This window comes from Arvicanthis niloticus, chromosome 16 (genome assembly GCF_011762505.2).
Source record: "Arvicanthis niloticus isolate mArvNil1 chromosome 16, mArvNil1.pat.X, whole genome shotgun sequence".
NCBI classification, from domain to species: domain Eukaryota; kingdom Metazoa; phylum Chordata; class Mammalia; order Rodentia; family Muridae; genus Arvicanthis; species Arvicanthis niloticus.
In genome coordinates, this window is record NC_047673.1 from 7,920,835 (window position 1) to 7,937,318 (window position 16,484).

The 16,484-nt window shown below is 46.5% G+C and overlaps 1 protein-coding gene across 2 annotated transcripts in view; it reads left to right on the forward strand.

The window, feature by feature from the left end:
* The window catches only part of Cul4a (cullin 4A), a 40,862-nt gene extending 26,546 nt beyond the window's left edge, over nucleotides 1–14,316 (forward strand). For both annotated transcript variants that reach the window (XM_034520488.2, XM_076913832.1), the window contains 11 exons: nucleotides 458–576; nucleotides 1,095–1,287; nucleotides 3,458–3,562; nucleotides 3,725–3,835; nucleotides 3,913–3,998; nucleotides 4,400–4,507; nucleotides 6,227–6,340; nucleotides 8,804–8,909; nucleotides 9,241–9,413; nucleotides 10,433–10,585; nucleotides 12,913–14,316. In XM_034520488.2, coding sequence (XP_034376379.1) covers nucleotides 458–576; nucleotides 1,095–1,287; nucleotides 3,458–3,562; nucleotides 3,725–3,835; nucleotides 3,913–3,998; nucleotides 4,400–4,507; nucleotides 6,227–6,340; nucleotides 8,804–8,909; nucleotides 9,241–9,413; nucleotides 10,433–10,585; nucleotides 12,913–13,008 — 1,364 coding nt within the window. In that variant the 3' untranslated portion in view covers nucleotides 13,009–14,316. The remainder of the gene's footprint in view (nucleotides 1–457; nucleotides 577–1,094; nucleotides 1,288–3,457; nucleotides 3,563–3,724; nucleotides 3,836–3,912; nucleotides 3,999–4,399; nucleotides 4,508–6,226; nucleotides 6,341–8,803; nucleotides 8,910–9,240; nucleotides 9,414–10,432; nucleotides 10,586–12,912) is intronic.
* Nucleotides 14,317–16,484: the final 2,168 nt, after the last annotated feature.

A 16,484-nucleotide genomic window follows, 5' to 3' on the forward strand; every position in this document is an offset into this window, starting at 1 on the left:
ATCATGTCTCCTAGAACTAGAGTTAAAGAGATCTGTGAGCCACCATGTAGGTGCTGGAAATCAAACCTAGGTTCACAAGAATAGCAAGTGCTTTTAACTGCTGAACCATCTCTCTCTCCAGCCTCTGAAATAGTCTTTTAACAATGTTTTTCTGATAGACAAATGATTTGCACCATGGATTTCTCATAGTAAAACACTTGTCTACATGTTTTTGACTCGTTACTTCTGTGAAATAAGGGCTTAGTGAGGTGGGAAGTAAGTAATGCACTCCAGTGTACTTGGGAAAGTGGGGCTCGCCAGTAGGAGCCACCGCAGGCATTTCATCAAACAGACATGCCTCTGTAGCAGGCATGTGCTGCAAGTCTGCAAGCCATGTCCTTACTGTGTGGTCAGACTATCTTGCTGTCACTTGTGACGGCTGCCTTGCTGCTGTGACCTTTCTTGTGCATCCCACTAGGGCTCGAGCACCTGCTGGATGAGAATAGGGTACCCGACCTCACCCAGATGTACCAGCTCTTCAGCCGGGTGAAAGGAGGGCAGCATGCACTGCTGCAGCACTGGAGCGAGTACATCAAGGTACACACTGGCCCAGGGTGGCTCCCACTCCACCCCAGCAGATGGCAGCCAGCTACTGTGAGGAGCCAGGATGACAGGAGCAGTAATGGCAGCCATGCAGGTGGACACTTGCAGTGCAGTGATGACAGCTTCCTGTCATTCTCTCACATGCTCACTCAGTCACACATTCACTGGCACATGTGCTTCCTGTACACTGATACATTCTGTGGTCTGCCTCCTGCTATGTTTCTAAGCCCAATTTAAGATTTATTGCCTCAGTTCCTACCTGTGTGATCCAGGCATTATGCCCCTCCCTTGCCAGGATAGCCCCATTCAGCATCTTTTAGGACAGTTGCCTGGGGCTGATCCAAGACCTCTGAATGCCAGGCACCACCTGCTCAGGGTTACTAGAGACACCCACAGTCATGGCCACATGTAGAAAGTGGGAAAACCAGGCCTGACAGCGTGTTGTGAGACAGCTAAAGACACACTTTGCTTCTTAAGCCTGATGCTGACTTGGTTATTTGTTGCTTCTGTAGACCTTTGGGACAACCATTGTCATCAACCCTGAGAAAGACAAAGACATGGTCCAAGACCTGCTGGACTTTAAAGACAAAGTGGACCACGTGGTGGAGGTGTGCTTCCAGAGGAACGAGCGCTTCATCAACCTGATGAAGGAGTCCTTTGAGACGTTCATCAACAAGAGACCAAACAAGCCTGCAGAGCTCATTGGTATAAAGCAGCCCCAGATACTTCCTGTGTTTTACATTTAAGCAAACGCACTGACACTGTGTGTGTTCCTGCCCAAGTGGGCGTCGGGGGCTTTCAGGAGTCCTCGCAACATGAAGTGATGTGGCCTGAACTCAGCGTGGCAGCCGGCACCTTTACCACTGAGCCATCATGCTGGCCTCTTAGGTGCTTTGTAAATACAGAAGAGTGCCTGGTGTGGGCAGATGTCTTTCCTGAGCACTCTGTGGGTGAGGGGCAGGTGGATCTCTGTGAACTCAAGGCTAGCCTTATCTATATAGCAAGTTCCAGACCATACATGATAGGACCTTGTCTCAAAAAAGGGAAAATGAAAGCTGGACCTGGTAACACAAACAACTTTGGTTCTCGAACTTAGGAGGCAGAGGCAGATGGATATCTATGAGTTTGAATCCAGCATGGTCTACATAAAGAGTTTCAGGCCAGTCAAGGCATATAATGAAACCCTATCAAAACAAAAACTCAAAAAAAAAAAAAAAAAAGAAAAGAAAAAAAAAGAAAAAGAAAGAAAAAGAAAGAAAAAGAACCTCAAATATTCTTCCAGATTAAGTGCTTCAGGAGATTCCAAGCCTTATTACACATAAAGCTCACATCTCAGACAGGATGGGAGGGCTGTAAGCCAGGTCGATGCAGGTCACATGTCAGAGACAGGATGGGAGGGTTGGTAAGCCAGGTTGATGAAGGGTCTAGACCTGCCTTTGACACTCAGGGTCAGTCCTTTGTCCTGAGAGAACCCCAAGCAGGTGGCTGCAGGGAGGCCTTGGCTCCAGCTGTCAGTGTGGATACTTACTTCCTGTCATACTTCAAACTCATTCCCCCAGTTAATAAAAGGATCACTGCACTCATAGAAGGGCAGAAAGTGACATGCAGCCCCAGAAGAGTGGGGGTGGGGGACAGACAGATCCCAGAAGCTCACTGGCCAGCTGACCTGCCCAAATCACTGAGGTTCAGTGGCAGGCCATGTCTCAAAAAACAGGGAAGTGGTTGAGAAAATACCCCCCAAGACCTACTCTGGCCTCTAAACCCACACAAGCAAGTATAAAACACACAGTCATACATACATGCACTACATACAGTATATATAAATGTATATAGAGATATATCTTTTTTTTTTTTTTTTTTTTTTTTAGAAAGAAAAGAAAACCTAATGAAGGGCCAGAGAAATCGATGGGCAGTTTAAGCAGGCTTAGTGCTTCCATGGAGACTACCAACCCCAGGGAGCCTAGGCTTCCAGAGGCCTGAGCTCTGCTGTCAGGGAGCTCTGGCTGTCTCATCCATGACATACACCTCTACCAAGGTTGTTGGCACTGTCGCCTCAGAGGCCCTGAGTGAGATGTTCTCACCAGAATGCATACCTTGCCCTTGATAACTCGGACAGCAAGGAGAGTTCTCTGAGGAAGCTAAAGTTCTGACAGCAGATTTTAAAAGGGTGCACTCAGCAGTGCGTCCTAAAACTCAGATATGAAATCTGGGATTAGAAAAGAAAGTAGGCCTGCTTTTTAACACTCATTCAGGGGTCGGGGAGCTGGAGAGATGCCTCAGTTTACCTCACTGCTGCTCTTCCCGCCCCCATGTGGATCACAGTCATCTGTAGCTCTAGTTCTGAGGTCTGATGCTGTCTTCTGGCCTCCAAAGGCACCAAGCACATACATGGTACACAGACAGACATGACAGGAAACACCCCCACATATAAAATAGATACTTTTTTTTTTAAGTCTGGGGCTGGAGAGCTGGGTAGGAGCATCTGTTGTTCCTGCAGAGCTCAGGTTTCAGCCGGCAGCTGTTGGTAACTGAAGCTTCAGAGGGTCCAGTGCCCTGTTCCTGGCTCCTGCTCATACACAAACCCATACACATGAATAAAATTAATCTTTAAAAATAAAAACTCATTCTGAGACTTTTTTAAAAAAGAATCTGTGGATTTGTTAAACTTCTGGAAAGATAAATTCTCATTACCTTAGGACAAGTTGTTTTTAAACGTCTGTTTGCTTCCTGGAGAATTGAAAGGTGCAGGTTTGAGGGTTTTCTTGTGTTTTTCTTGGCTGCTGTGTTGGGGACGGCTCCCACGGCCTGTGTGTCCAGCTGTCTTCTCTGCTTTGACCCCACAGCCCTTTTCTGACTGGAACTCTTGCTCTTCCAGCCAAGCACGTGGATTCAAAGTTACGAGCGGGCAACAAAGAAGCCACAGACGAGGAACTGGAGAGGATCCTGGACAAGATCATGATTCTGTTCCGGTTCATCCATGGTGAGAAAGGAGGTGCTGTGCGGCCAGATGAGCGCGCAGACCTGCGTTCAGAGGGAAAGATGGCCCCCAACCCGGAAGTAGTGCCGTACTGAGGAGCTTTTTGCCCCTGGAGTGTAGCATGTAAACCAGGTATCTCAGGTCTTGGTTTTCCTGTTTGCACAGGTAAAGATGTCTTTGAAGCATTTTATAAGAAAGACTTAGCAAAAAGGCTGCTGGTGGGGAAGAGTGCTTCGGTGGATGCAGAGAAGTCCATGCTGTCGAAGCTGAAGCACGGTGAGCTCAGGGCGGGCCGGGCCCCGGGCGGGCGGGCGCCGTGCCAGCTCTGTCTCACCCTTCCTTCACGTACGCAGAGTGTGGAGCTGCGTTTACCAGCAAGCTGGAGGGCATGTTCAAGGACATGGAGCTTTCCAAAGACATCATGGTTCACTTCAAGCAGGTGAGTTATCTTCAGTAAAACTGGCTCAGTGTGGGCCACATTTGCAGCATAAACTGAGTAAAGAGTCGTTACAGCAACGCTGGACCACACTGGAGCATGTTCAGAAGACTGAAGTAGATGCACATGTGAAACTGTGTTGTAAAAATTATACGATTTCCAGGCCGGAGGTATGGGTGCACACATTTAACCCCAGTGCTTGGGAGGCAGAGACAGATGGATCTCTTAGTTTAAAGCCAGCCTGTTTTCTACATAGCAAGTTCCAGGGCAGTCAGAGATACATAGAGAGACTTAGTTTTCAAAAAACAAATAAATAAATACAATTATATATGTGCATGTAACATTTCTTCTACAGTGCATTCTGGATTTGTTTGCTTATTTGTCTTGGCTATCTTTGTTTTTAGCATATGCAGAACCAAAGTGCACCAGGCCCCATTGACCTCACGGTGAACATACTCACCATGGGCTACTGGCCTACATACACACCCATGGAAGTGCACCTCCCTCCAGAGGTGAGTGGTCAGCTGCTGAACAAGCCCACTTAGGCCAGACCTCCTATGTTAGTGGTGGGAGAAAGAGGTTGTCAAGACACCCTCTCCATGTTCAGTGGCCCTGGAAAAAGTGGTGTTTGCAAATGGCCTCTTCAGCCCCAGGCAGAGGCACCCTCCCCGTAGCCCATGGCCTCTTGCTGTCCGTCAGCAGGGCACCTGCGTAAATGCAGCTTACCTGGCTGATCCTGCTTCCCAGCATAAGATGATGATGAGTCTTGCTCATGGTGTAGGCCTTAGGTATTGACTATGATTTGAAGTGTTGTGGAGAACCTGAAGTGGGGTATGGAGCTGTGGACTCAGGGAGGCTAAACTCGAATGCCCAAACCATCAGTGAGGCTGAGAGAGGAGCAGGCTCGGGAAGTGCGTGCCAGGGCAACAAGAGGAAGGCTGGGCCTGCAGTGAGATGGGGCCTGGTCACCACTCCCTGCTGAAACTCTTCCGTTCCAAGGCTACTTTCTCAGTTTCCTTGTCCTCACTGGTCTCTCTAGCCTTCTCTGTCTGTCTTCATCTCTGTCCTAACTTTCCTCACAACATAGAGACAGGCCTGTAGCTCAGCAAGCAGCTTGCATAGCTGCTTTTCCCTTGGCCGGCCATGGTACCCTGTGCCTCCGTCTTGCACTCACTGAACCTAACTAGACCAGTTCCTCCTACTCCCTGAGTGCTGCCTGCACCTGCCATTTGCCATAGGTCTGACAACTGGGCGTCAAGTTTATTTTGTTTCAGGTAGGTTTGTGCCATGTTGCCTCTGCCCTGGTAGCTTTGCTTGGTCCTGTCCTCCTAGAATCATTTCTCCTACCCAGGGAGCGTCTCAGGACACTGTGGTGTTGTCACTTGTTCCAAAATGTTCAAATGTATCCAGAGTGTGCAAGGTAATTGCTAGGATGCCTGTGTTTGGCACTGGCTGTGGAGATGGCATCTCCTTCCTGTTCCGTGAACTATGTGATACCCTTGCCCTCACAGCCTCAGTGCAGGCCTCCCAGGATTATCTAAAAGCACCTTAGGTCAGGAAATGCTCACACAGACAAGTCCTTCATCCAAGGTTTTCCAGCTGTCTGAAGTATATCTTGATGGCTGCCATGGTTAATCTGAGTTCAGCACAATTGGATTGAGGACTAACATAGGTTAGCCAAACATGCCTCAGCATGTGTCTGTGAGGGCGTTAAATAAATAAATACTTTTAAAAAGATGGTTAGCATCATCCCCAGGAAACACTGACCACACCCTGGTCGGCAGTGTGTGCCAGCAGCCCAGCCAGAGGGAGAGGAAATACACTGAGCTGCAGGCACCATGGCCACATGTACCACTAGAGTGGCCAGCAAGAATGAGGAGAGCCTGAGTGTCAAGCACAAAACAGACAGCAGGCAGATGTCACAGGAAGCTCTGAGGTCTGAGGCCCATGGGTATTAATTATCACAGTCAGTACAGCCTAGAAAATAACTGTCAAAACCTGAAGCTGCATTTTTAGCTCAGCTGTGCTGGCCTGTCAGAGTTCTTTCAGGTTCCAGGTGATGGTGGTACACACCTCTGTGAGTTGGAGGCCAGCCTGGTCCACAGAGTTCTATGAGAGCCAAGCTACACAAGAAAACCCTGTGCTGAAAAACAAACAAACAAAAAAAAAAGAGCTTTGTCACTATCAGGTTGCACTGAGTGTCTGTCTCCCATGTGTCTCTTGCTTGGCAGATGGTCAGACTTCAGGAAGTATTCAAGACGTTCTACCTGGGCAAGCACAGCGGCCGGAAGCTGCAGTGGCAGACAACGCTGGGACACGCCGTGTTGAAGGCAGACTTTAAGGAGGTCAGGTCTTGGTCCAGTGCTCCTGTGTCTTCCTTTCTGGCAGGATGTTAGGAGACTTTTCAGATTGTCATTGAACTTCCGTAACAATGAAAGGCAAGAAGTCTTCAGTACAATTCAGTCTTCAGTACAATTCAGCAGTAGCTTCTCTTGGTCAATTAAAATAAGTAAAGGGTTAATATTCTACTTAACAAGAATCAATAGTAAATTAATCAATAGCAAATTATCTGCCAGGGTTGGGGAATGAATCAGTAGATAAAGTGTCCTTGCTGCACAACCATGAAGGCCTGAGTTCAGATCTTTAGCATCCAGGTGTGGGCGTCAGCAGGACGCCTCAGCTAGTAAAGTCACCTGGCACCAAGCCTGGCAATCAGGACCACATGGTAGGAGGAGGGAAACCCCCACGCCCCAGGTTATCCTCTGACCCCCATGAATGCACATGACAGGCGCAACTACACATACAAGTGAACAAATGAATACTATTACTTAAAACTTTGGTAATAGGCATGGTTGTGCTCACATCTGACCTGAGCAGTCAGGGTGCAGTCATGGGGGCATCCCAGAGCTTTCACCAGCCTCACTGAGAAACAGTGAGAGACCTATCTCAAGAGAAAGATAGAGAGCAGCAGAGTAGGGTACTGAGCATTCTCCTCTGGCCTCTGTGCATGCACAGCAGCACACACCACACACGCAGTTGGTACGAGAGCACTAGGTGTGAAAGGCAGCTGTGAAAGCAAGCCTGAAGCCCCATGTGATGAAAGTGCGCTCCAGTCTCTGCTGAACAAAACAGGGAGCTGTGGCTGTGACCAAGCTGCTGGTGGATCCTGGAGAGGGCCAGCAAGTGCAGCTCCCAGAGGGAGTTAAGCTGTGTAGCATCCTGGAGAGTGGCATGTGGAAGTTTGACTACAAACCAAAACCAGGTTACCTGTTTTTTACTGCTTTAGTTTCTAGTTCTAGAAAGCACCCTCTTTTGGGTGTGTGTGTATCTGTGTCCCTGAGGAGTCCAGAAGCACCCCAAATACCCTGAAACTAACCGCAAACAGTTGTGAAGCACGTGATGCAAGTGTTGGCCCACAGGAGCAGCAAGCTCCTCTGCTGGGCTGCTCCAGCTGCCCCCCTTCTCTCTGCCTTCCTTTCTGTTGGCCATTTTACCTTTCTTCTGTTGCAGAGTGCCAAGCCAAGGAGTAAGTTCTGTCATGTGCCAAGAAACCAAGAGGAGAGTCTTTTAAGATTTCCACATACTCTCCTCCAAAGTCATTTTAGTTAGAAATGGTTAGGAGTCCTTACTAAGACGTTTGCACAGATTACCGGATCAGAATGGTCACCTCAGAGCTGTTGCAGCAACTACATAAGCAGACACAAGCTGTACAAGGACATGAAAGAAGCATGTCACCAAGCAGTGGGTGGGACAAACCACCCATGTTCACATCTAAGTTTAATATATAAATCACATATGTCAAGGAGCATACTGAGAGTTCCTGTTTCATAGAGCCTTTATAATACACTCACCCATACATTGTATGACTCTATAGGTACCACATACATTATAACACACTCACCCATACATTGTATGACTCTATAGGTACCACATACATTCTTCTGCAAGGTATTAACAAAGTTGAGTTGTGCCACTTGTGAGTGTCTGGCTGTCCAGTTAGGAGCTGACCTCTGCAGACAGCAGACAGCAGACAGCCCCTGAAATACAGTGAGGTCCAACAAGAAGCACCTGACTCTGCTGCTCTCCCAAATCCCCTTCCTACCCTTTGTCTTCTCCATACAGAACTGCCAGGTCTCATGCTACTGACTGTGCACTAGGACATTCTAGATAAGGAAAAAAGATCATGGAACATCCCTGCCAGAGTCTGCCTCACAGAGCAGCTGAGCAGAGGTCACACAGAGCTCACTGTGCACTTGTTCTTTGTTTGAACCAAGTGGTCGGAGCACTGCAGGCCTTCCTTTCCCATGCTCTCTCCCAAACTCCCTGTGCTGCTCTTAAGCGTCTAGAGTTTCATTGCCACCCAGAGCCTCAGAAAGCCATGCGTGTCTGCGAGCCCAGCACTCCAGACAGGCAGAAGGATAGAAAGTTCTAGGCTACCCTGGGATTATACAGCAAGTTATTGTCTTAAAAACAGTAACAACAACAAACAAACAAATAGGCCTGGTGTCTGGGAAGTAATGTTAATATGTAAGGAGCAGTGGGTACTCAGCAGCCTGAACCCCCTGCCTCAGCCTCTCACTCGCTGCTGGCTTACAGGCCTATGTTGCCATGTCCAGCTCCAAGACAGGAATTTACATGGAATACTCAATAATCGTTTCATTCTTTTGTAATTAATAGCACAATTTCTTCTCACTTGGTGCCTGTTAGTTAGTTCTGAGTCCCCTAAAAACAATGCATGCAAAGCATCCTGTTGTGACTTATAAAAAGTGTCCCAGCTCAGCTTCTGTGATGGCTCCATTCTCTTAAAGGGGAAGAAGGAGTTCCAGGTGTCCCTCTTCCAGACGTTGGTGCTGCTCATGTTCAATGAGGGGGATGGATTCAGCTTTGAAGAAGTAAAGATGGCCACCGGCATCGGTAGGAGGACTCCTCGTGATGTTTGTTCGTTTGCTTGTTTGTTTGTAAGCTCTCTCACCTTGGCTATCCTGGAAGTCAGAGATCTACTACTTCTGCCTCCAGTTTGCTAGGGTTAAGGTGTGCGCCCCACACTGACACTTAATACTGCTGTGTTGCTTTACCAGAGAGAACGTAGGCTGGAAGTGTGGCTCACTAGCAGAGTGCTTGCCTGACATGCACAGGACTTGGGAGAAGAGTTTAAGAGGTGTAGACTGTGGTGCATCCATGGTTCCTCTCCTGGCTGAGTCTCTTGTGTGTTCTGTGACAATTCTGTCTCCTTTGCCTCCCTCAGAGGACAGCGAGTTGCGAAGAACACTGCAGTCTCTTGCTTGTGGTAAAGCGCGGGTCCTGATTAAAAGTCCCAAAGGAAAGGAGGTGGAGGATGGGGACAAGTTCATCTTCAATGGAGACTTCAAACACAAGTTGTTCAGAATAAAGATCAATCAAATCCAGATGAAGGAAACGGTAAGTGCTAGCCTCTTCTCTACTCATGTTGTCTTGCCAAGGAGTCCTTAGCATTTCCAGTAATGTTATGACCATTAGGAGGTCACAGCGTATGTCTGAATACAAGTGTAGAGTTTTGGAGTAGTGTCCTTTTATTGATCTTTAATTAATTTTATGTTATCAATAGAAGTAAAAGTCACACCTTTTGACTGTTTGAAATCACACCTTCCCATATCAAAGGCCAGAACAAAAGCAGCAAATGGAATTTTCAGAAGTTAGTGCCTGCCCTCTGTTGTGCCTTGAAAAAAGGAAGACGTCTTCTACAGACCCTCAGACCTCAGAAGCAGCAATTCCAGCGGGAGCAGGCCCTCAGTTTCCCAAAGCTGGACAAGCCTACGACCACACTGTCAGCCCTTCTGACCTGAAGCTGACACACACTGGGATCTAGTGCCTTCCTAGAGATGTTTACTCTAGTATATATATAGGAAGGGTTCTTACAAATTGCAGATGGGAGAACAGATTTGCAGAACAAGTAATTACCTGAGTGATGTCACAGGCTACCCCTCCCATAGACAGTGATTGTGTCATTCTTCCTAAGACTTTCAGTTTGCTGCACAAAAAATGTACTCAAAATCCTCAATACTGTGGTCTGTGAAGGTTGAGGGAGGTCTCCACAGTTCCTAACACTGGCTGCTCTTTCAGAGGACTTGCTTTTGGTTCCCAGTATCCACATGTGGCTCACACCATCCTGTGCAGCTAGGAAGCCCTGGATACAAGCATTCTTATAAGAAAATACAGCTTCTAAATGCATTTTTCCAAGTGTTAGTTTTAGAGTTGTACACTTGTGAAAAGTTAAGAGCTTTCATGGAACAAATTAAAATGTAGCAAACAGAACAAAGCCTGAGTCAGTGTGCATCAAACCAGTGTGTCAGTACAAAGCAGAACAAAGCCTGCGTCAGTGTGCATCAAACCAGTGTGTCAGTACAAAGTGATACTGAAGCGTCTGTGCACTCCTTCCATTTCCCTTTCTCGTTGTCCAGGTTGAAGAACAGGTTAGCACCACAGAGAGAGTATTCCAGGATAGACAGTACCAAATCGACGCTGCTATAGTCAGAATAATGAAAATGAGGAAGACACTTGGTCATAATCTTCTAGTTTCGGAATTATACAATCAGCTGAAATTTCCAGTGAAGGTGAGTACCATCAGCACAGCTGGGTGTTAGGGTGAGTACCATCAGCACAGCTGGGTGTTAGGGTGAGTACCATCAGCACAGCTGGGTGTTAGGGTGAGTACCATCAGCACAGCTGGGTGTTAGGGTGAGCACCATCAGCACAGCTGGGTGTTAGGGTGAGCACCGTTGGCACAGCTGGGTGTTAGGGTGAGTACAGTCGGCACAGCTGGGTGTTAGGGTGAGTACAGTCGGCACAGCTGGGTGTTAGGGTGAGTTCAGTCGACACAGCTGGGTGTTAGGGGTGAGTACCGTCGTCGGCACAGCTGGGTGTTAAGGTGAGTTCAGTGAGTACAGTGAGCCCCAACATGCTCCACAAATATTACATGCTATGTTTTCAGGAGGGAGCAGAGGCTGTGGCCACAAGATGTCAGAGCAGATGTTCTTCCTCATGGTAGCTCTTAAGGCCATTCCCCAGGCCCTTGTGGCGGTGGTGGTGTTAACTCCCCGGGCCCTTGTGGCAGTGGTGGTGGTAGGTGCTAGTCAGTATTCACAAGCTAGGTAGCATTTCCTACTTTGGAGATGTAAGTCAGCCTCAGGCTTGTCCCTCTTTTTTTTAGTTCTAGACCATGCACTGAGGTTCTGTAGCTTGTGAAGTACAGGATGAGCTGGGAAGGGTTGCCAAGATACATCATAAAATGCAGTCTAAAATGCATTATCAGCTCAGAAGGAATTGAACTCTCAGGACCTTCAACCTTCAGCAACTGGAAGTCCCCTGATTGCATGACACCTGAGTTGGTCTTCTTTTTTCAGGAGTCATACTGAGACAGACTGATTAGTCAGTACCTCAAGCATAGGTGTGACCCCTGCCCTCCATGGTGCATATGATGATGGGTGCATAGCCCATGCTATATTGTGTTGTTTCCTACCCCAAGTAAGCGCATCTGTTTGTTGGTTTGTGAATGTAGTAACCTGGTAATTAAGGGTAGAGTGCAGTGTCCAGATGGGCAGAGCTCAGCCTCCCATGTTCTTACAGCTGTCTGAATGGTCAGCCATATCTTGTAAAATTCATGGCCTGCCACAGAAGAGAGGGTTTGCTGTTTGGAAAATGATGCTTCCCTCAGCAGAAGGCACCTGCTCCCAAGTGCTAAATGGTTTGCTTCCTACTGCAGCAGAAGTGGAGGCGGGTGCCTTTTGGGCAGAGACATTCTAAGGCTGTGGACTTGGCCCTAGTTTTAGTCATCCACAGAGACTGAGTTCTTTGACTGGGCACAGTGGTATACACCTTAATTCCAGCATTTGGGGGTAGAGCCAGGCAGATCTCTATGAGTTTGAGTCCAGCAAGTTCCAAGACAGCTAGGGCTACAAGGATAGACCCTGTCTCACAAAAGAAAACAACAAAGGCATGGCTGGTGTGTGTGGCTGGTTTAGGGCCACCTGCTTTAGGGCCAGCTGTGTATGGCTGGTCCCCTTGCGTTTTACCCATATGGCAAGTTAAAGCAGTGAGAACAGGCTCTGTGGTGAAGCCTGCATAGTGACAATGACAGACACACTTTGGCAGTAACTCAGGACACTCGGAATTTGTGGTTACACTCTGTAGATGTACCATAGCTGGTAGCTATGGAATGAATAGGGTTAAGCACATAGAAAAAGGGCTTCACAAAGGCTGAAGATGGCTAGAGATGGTGCATACCTATAACCTTTACCTTGAAGAGACTGAGACAGGGGGATTGCTGCAAGTTTGAATCCAACCTGGGCTATATAGTGAGTTCAAAGTCAGCCTGGACAATAGAGTAAAAGAAAAAACCCTGTGTCAGAATCTCAGTAGGAGCAGCATGAAGGCTCTGAGGGTAATGTAGGTAAGGCACTAGTTAGAAAGCCTGTAACCTGAGCTCAGTCACTGAGACCCAGAAGGTGGAAGGAGAGAACCAAGTCCCACTGGTTGTCCTCTGGCCTCCACACAGGTGCATAGCATGTGCCCACACTCTTACACACAAAAGAAAAAGTATAAATATATTTTTTTAATAATAGCAGAAAAGTAAGAACGCCCCACCAAGACATAATCAGATTTTCCTTCCAAATGCGTGAGAGCATGCAACATATAGGGTCTGTTTACATGCTCATATTAGGAGAAGCCAGGTTAGTCATCCCTGTGCAAACATTTATTCAGAATATGATGCTAATGTGATCATCTTGTGATTCTCATTGATTTGTGTGTGTGTGTGTGTGTGTGTGTGTGTGTACATCTGTTGTAGAATTGCATATTTTTCTTACATGTTCCGTGCAGGATGTTGGGTCTGTGTTTCTAGGTTCAGTGCTCTATCCTAAAATGTCTAATTTCTCTTTTCTAGCCTGGAGATTTGAAAAAGAGAATCGAGTCACTTATAGACAGAGACTATATGGAACGAGACAAAGACAGTCCAAATCAGTACCACTACGTGGCGTGATGCACCAGCAGACTGTCGTCTCCCAGTGAGACACACACACACACATGAAGCACCTGAGAGTGTGAAGCTGCTGTGCTGTTTGCAGGTCCCTGCAGCTGCCCCAACTGTGGACGCTTGGATTCGGAGCAGAGGATGTGGTTCTTGGCTCATCCTTCCCAGGGCACAAGGACTCTGAGATGACAGACATCTTTCCTCCTTGCTCTTCCCTCCTTCTTTATTGTTTCTGTTACTCTCTGACTTTGCGTTGAGAAATTCCTTCACAAGCTCTTGTTCCTCTGGCAGAAAGCCACAGGCTTGGTTTGTTGTGTGTGTGATTGTGGGACACAGTGGAAATACCCTAGATGCTGTGTTCCTCTCCAGATGAAGACTCAGAGAGAGAGCCCTGGGCTGGAGGGCACTGGGAAGAAACTGTCTAGGCTGCCACTCGGCTCTCTGCACCCTGAGCATTGGCCTCTCTTCTGTGTATTTTCAGAAAGTTGGAAACTTTGGCTTCTGTAAATCAGGTTTCTAAGTGAGGTCCCTGATGTGCCAAGAGGACATCATGTCTGTCATGAGATACAGCTCACCCAGAGGGCTGCTTGTCGTTTGTTTAGGGGCTTGGGAGTTTCATGTTTGTTTCCATGCTGGTTGAGTATGGAGGTCCTGGTTTTGGCTTTGGGGTGACTGCTGTTTGACTGTTGAAGTTGCAGTTTGTGTGATTACCATAATAAAATTGGGCCTGGTTTTATAGTCTTGCACAGAGACCATCCTGGATCTCTGCCCTGGCACTATATGGAGCTTAGTTATGTTTGTCCAAAGGACTTGTTGGTTCCTGGTGACATACTGTGTGTACACATGAGGTTGAGCAGCGAGAACGAGGCTCCATCGTGGTGTTGGCATGGTGATGATGACAGACACTTTTGCAACATTTAAAAGTACTTTATATTTTACAAAATAGCATGTTTCATTTTGATTAAAAGCTACCAAAGGAATTTTGATCATGTATAAGTGTTTAAAGCAATATTTTCTGGAATATACCAAGTTTATATAACTCGATTTTATGCTAAATTATTAAAGGATTCTCCCTTTTTGAAACATGCATGTTTAAGATATGACATCTTTTGGGTCCCCATATTAAACCTTACTCTTTAAGTATCATTTCTATATTTGTACATTTTCATTTATGAGTTCTATGATGTGGTCTCTGAAAGACCAAATAGATTTCTATTTCTACTTCTTATATTTTAAGTTCATTGTGTCTACAGATTGTTAATATTGTAATTTAATGTAGACTTACTTTGAATAAAACTAGTTTAATTGGCCTTTAAATTCCTTGAATAAAACATTGGGTATGCAGACTACACTTTCCTCCTGACTGCTCAGAGGCTTTAACAGCTAGGAAATCAGACAAAAGAAATGAGACCTGTCACCCTCATGTGACTGCCCTTCCCTCTCCTCCACTACAAGCACAAGTTAAGTAAGACATGGGCCAACTCAGAAGGAGCAGGACAGGACCTTTCACTGTCCTCAGTTCTGTCCAGCCTCTCCCTCACCAGCGTCGTCCAGTGTCTTCTCAGAGTTAAAAGGTAGTGTGGAACAACACAGAGAACATAATGCTAAACAAAAGGCACAAAGATTTAAGGTTGGAAACTGCATTTCAGGGAACTTTTGCCTAAAAACCTAAGAGAGACAAATGAAAAGGTGTGACAGGAAATTAGCAGAAGTCTGGTGGCCTTCCCACAACACAGAATGACAAAAGGATGTACTGCAGCAGCAGAAGAAGAAAAGATGAAATGCCTAGTGATGAACAGTTCTTCTGAGGAGTCCCCTGAATATGTGAATTATGTAGCTGGCCACTTGGTAAAACTGTCTTAAGTAGTTAGATTTATTTAAAAATAAAAATGGGGGTGGGGAGGGTGTAACTCAACTCAGTGGTAGAGCTATTGCCCAGCATGGTTTTAGCAAGGCCCATAGTTATGTCCAGCCCTCAAAAGAGAAAGAAGATATCAATTGTCTCTCACTTTAAAACACAGATAAGGTGCCAGCAAGGTGACTCAGTAGGTCAGGGCACTTGGGACCATCTCTGATAACCTCAATTCAATCCCAGAAACTCACACGATGGAAGAAGAGAACCACCTCCAGCAGGCTGTCCTCTAAAATTTATTTTGTCCATAAGCACAAAATAAATGTTAAAAGAAAAAAAAGTAAGATTTCTTTTAAAAAATGTATAGGTAGTTTTATCTGATAGTTATTCTTGGTTGTCACCTACATCTGGAATTAACTAAAAACCCACGCAGCTGGGCACATCTGTAAGGAGTATTTAGTTAATTGGATCATTTGAGGTAGAAGGACTCATCTTAAATCCAGGTCATTTGAAGTGAGAGGACCCACCCTAAATCTGGGCACCACCTTCTAGCAACAGCCTATGTAAAGGACATGAGAAAAGGAAACTTGCTTTTTGCCTGCTTGCCCTCATTCTCACTGGTAACTTCATGTATCCTGCCGCTGAGGCATCCCGTCACTGGTATTAGAGCCTACTTGAGGATTCCAATATATAGTGCAGACTAGCTGAAACATCCAGCCTCATGGACTGAACACTTCTGGATTCCTGAACTTTCTGTCAAGGAATCACCTACTGTTGGACGAGCTTGACTCCGGAGCCTGTAACCCACTCTATCTGTTCTATTCTTCCAGACTTAGAGAAAACCCTGGCTGATACAGGCTGTATGTATGTCTGTGTGCCGAGTGTTTGCCTAGGGCCTGTGGAAGTCAGAAATGAGAGTGGGGTCTCCAGGGACTGGAAGGACAGGTGGTCGTGAGCTGTCATGTGGGTGTTGAGGATAGAACCTAGGTCTTCTGAAGAGCCACCAGTTTTCGTAACTACTGAGCAATCTCTCTACCCGGATTTATTTTTATCTTATGTGTAAGACTTTGCCTGTATAGATGTGTCTGTATCCTGTGCATTCAGTGCCTACAGCAGCCAGAGGAGGGCATCAGATCCTTTGGATTCAGAGTTAAAGGTGCTTGTGTGCCACCATGTAGACACCAGGAACCAAACCTGGGACCTCTATTGAGCCCTCGGTCACTGGGTCACCTCTACAGTCTCTTTAAATGTTCAATGTTTTACTCTACTAGTGTAGTTAGATAAGATTCACTTTTGTAGAATAGAATTAATGTTGAATGGCATTTTGTTTGTTTGTTTGTTTGTTCTGTGTGTGAAAGAGTGAAGGAGAAAGGGTCTTGTGTAGCCCAGGCTAGCTTCAAACATGCCTTGTAGCTGAGGATGACCTGAAGGTCCTGATGTAAGTTTTAGATATGTGCTGCGACATCCCGGGTCTGTTAGTTCTGTTTCCTGTTATGGTGCTGAGATGAAGCCCATCCAAGGCCACAGTAGCTTTTCACTGGTATGTTCTTTATACATATGTCTTGTGTGCTTACATACAAGTGAAGAGAATTTAGGAAGGGAAGGAAGGCCAGAGACATGGCTCAGTGCTTAA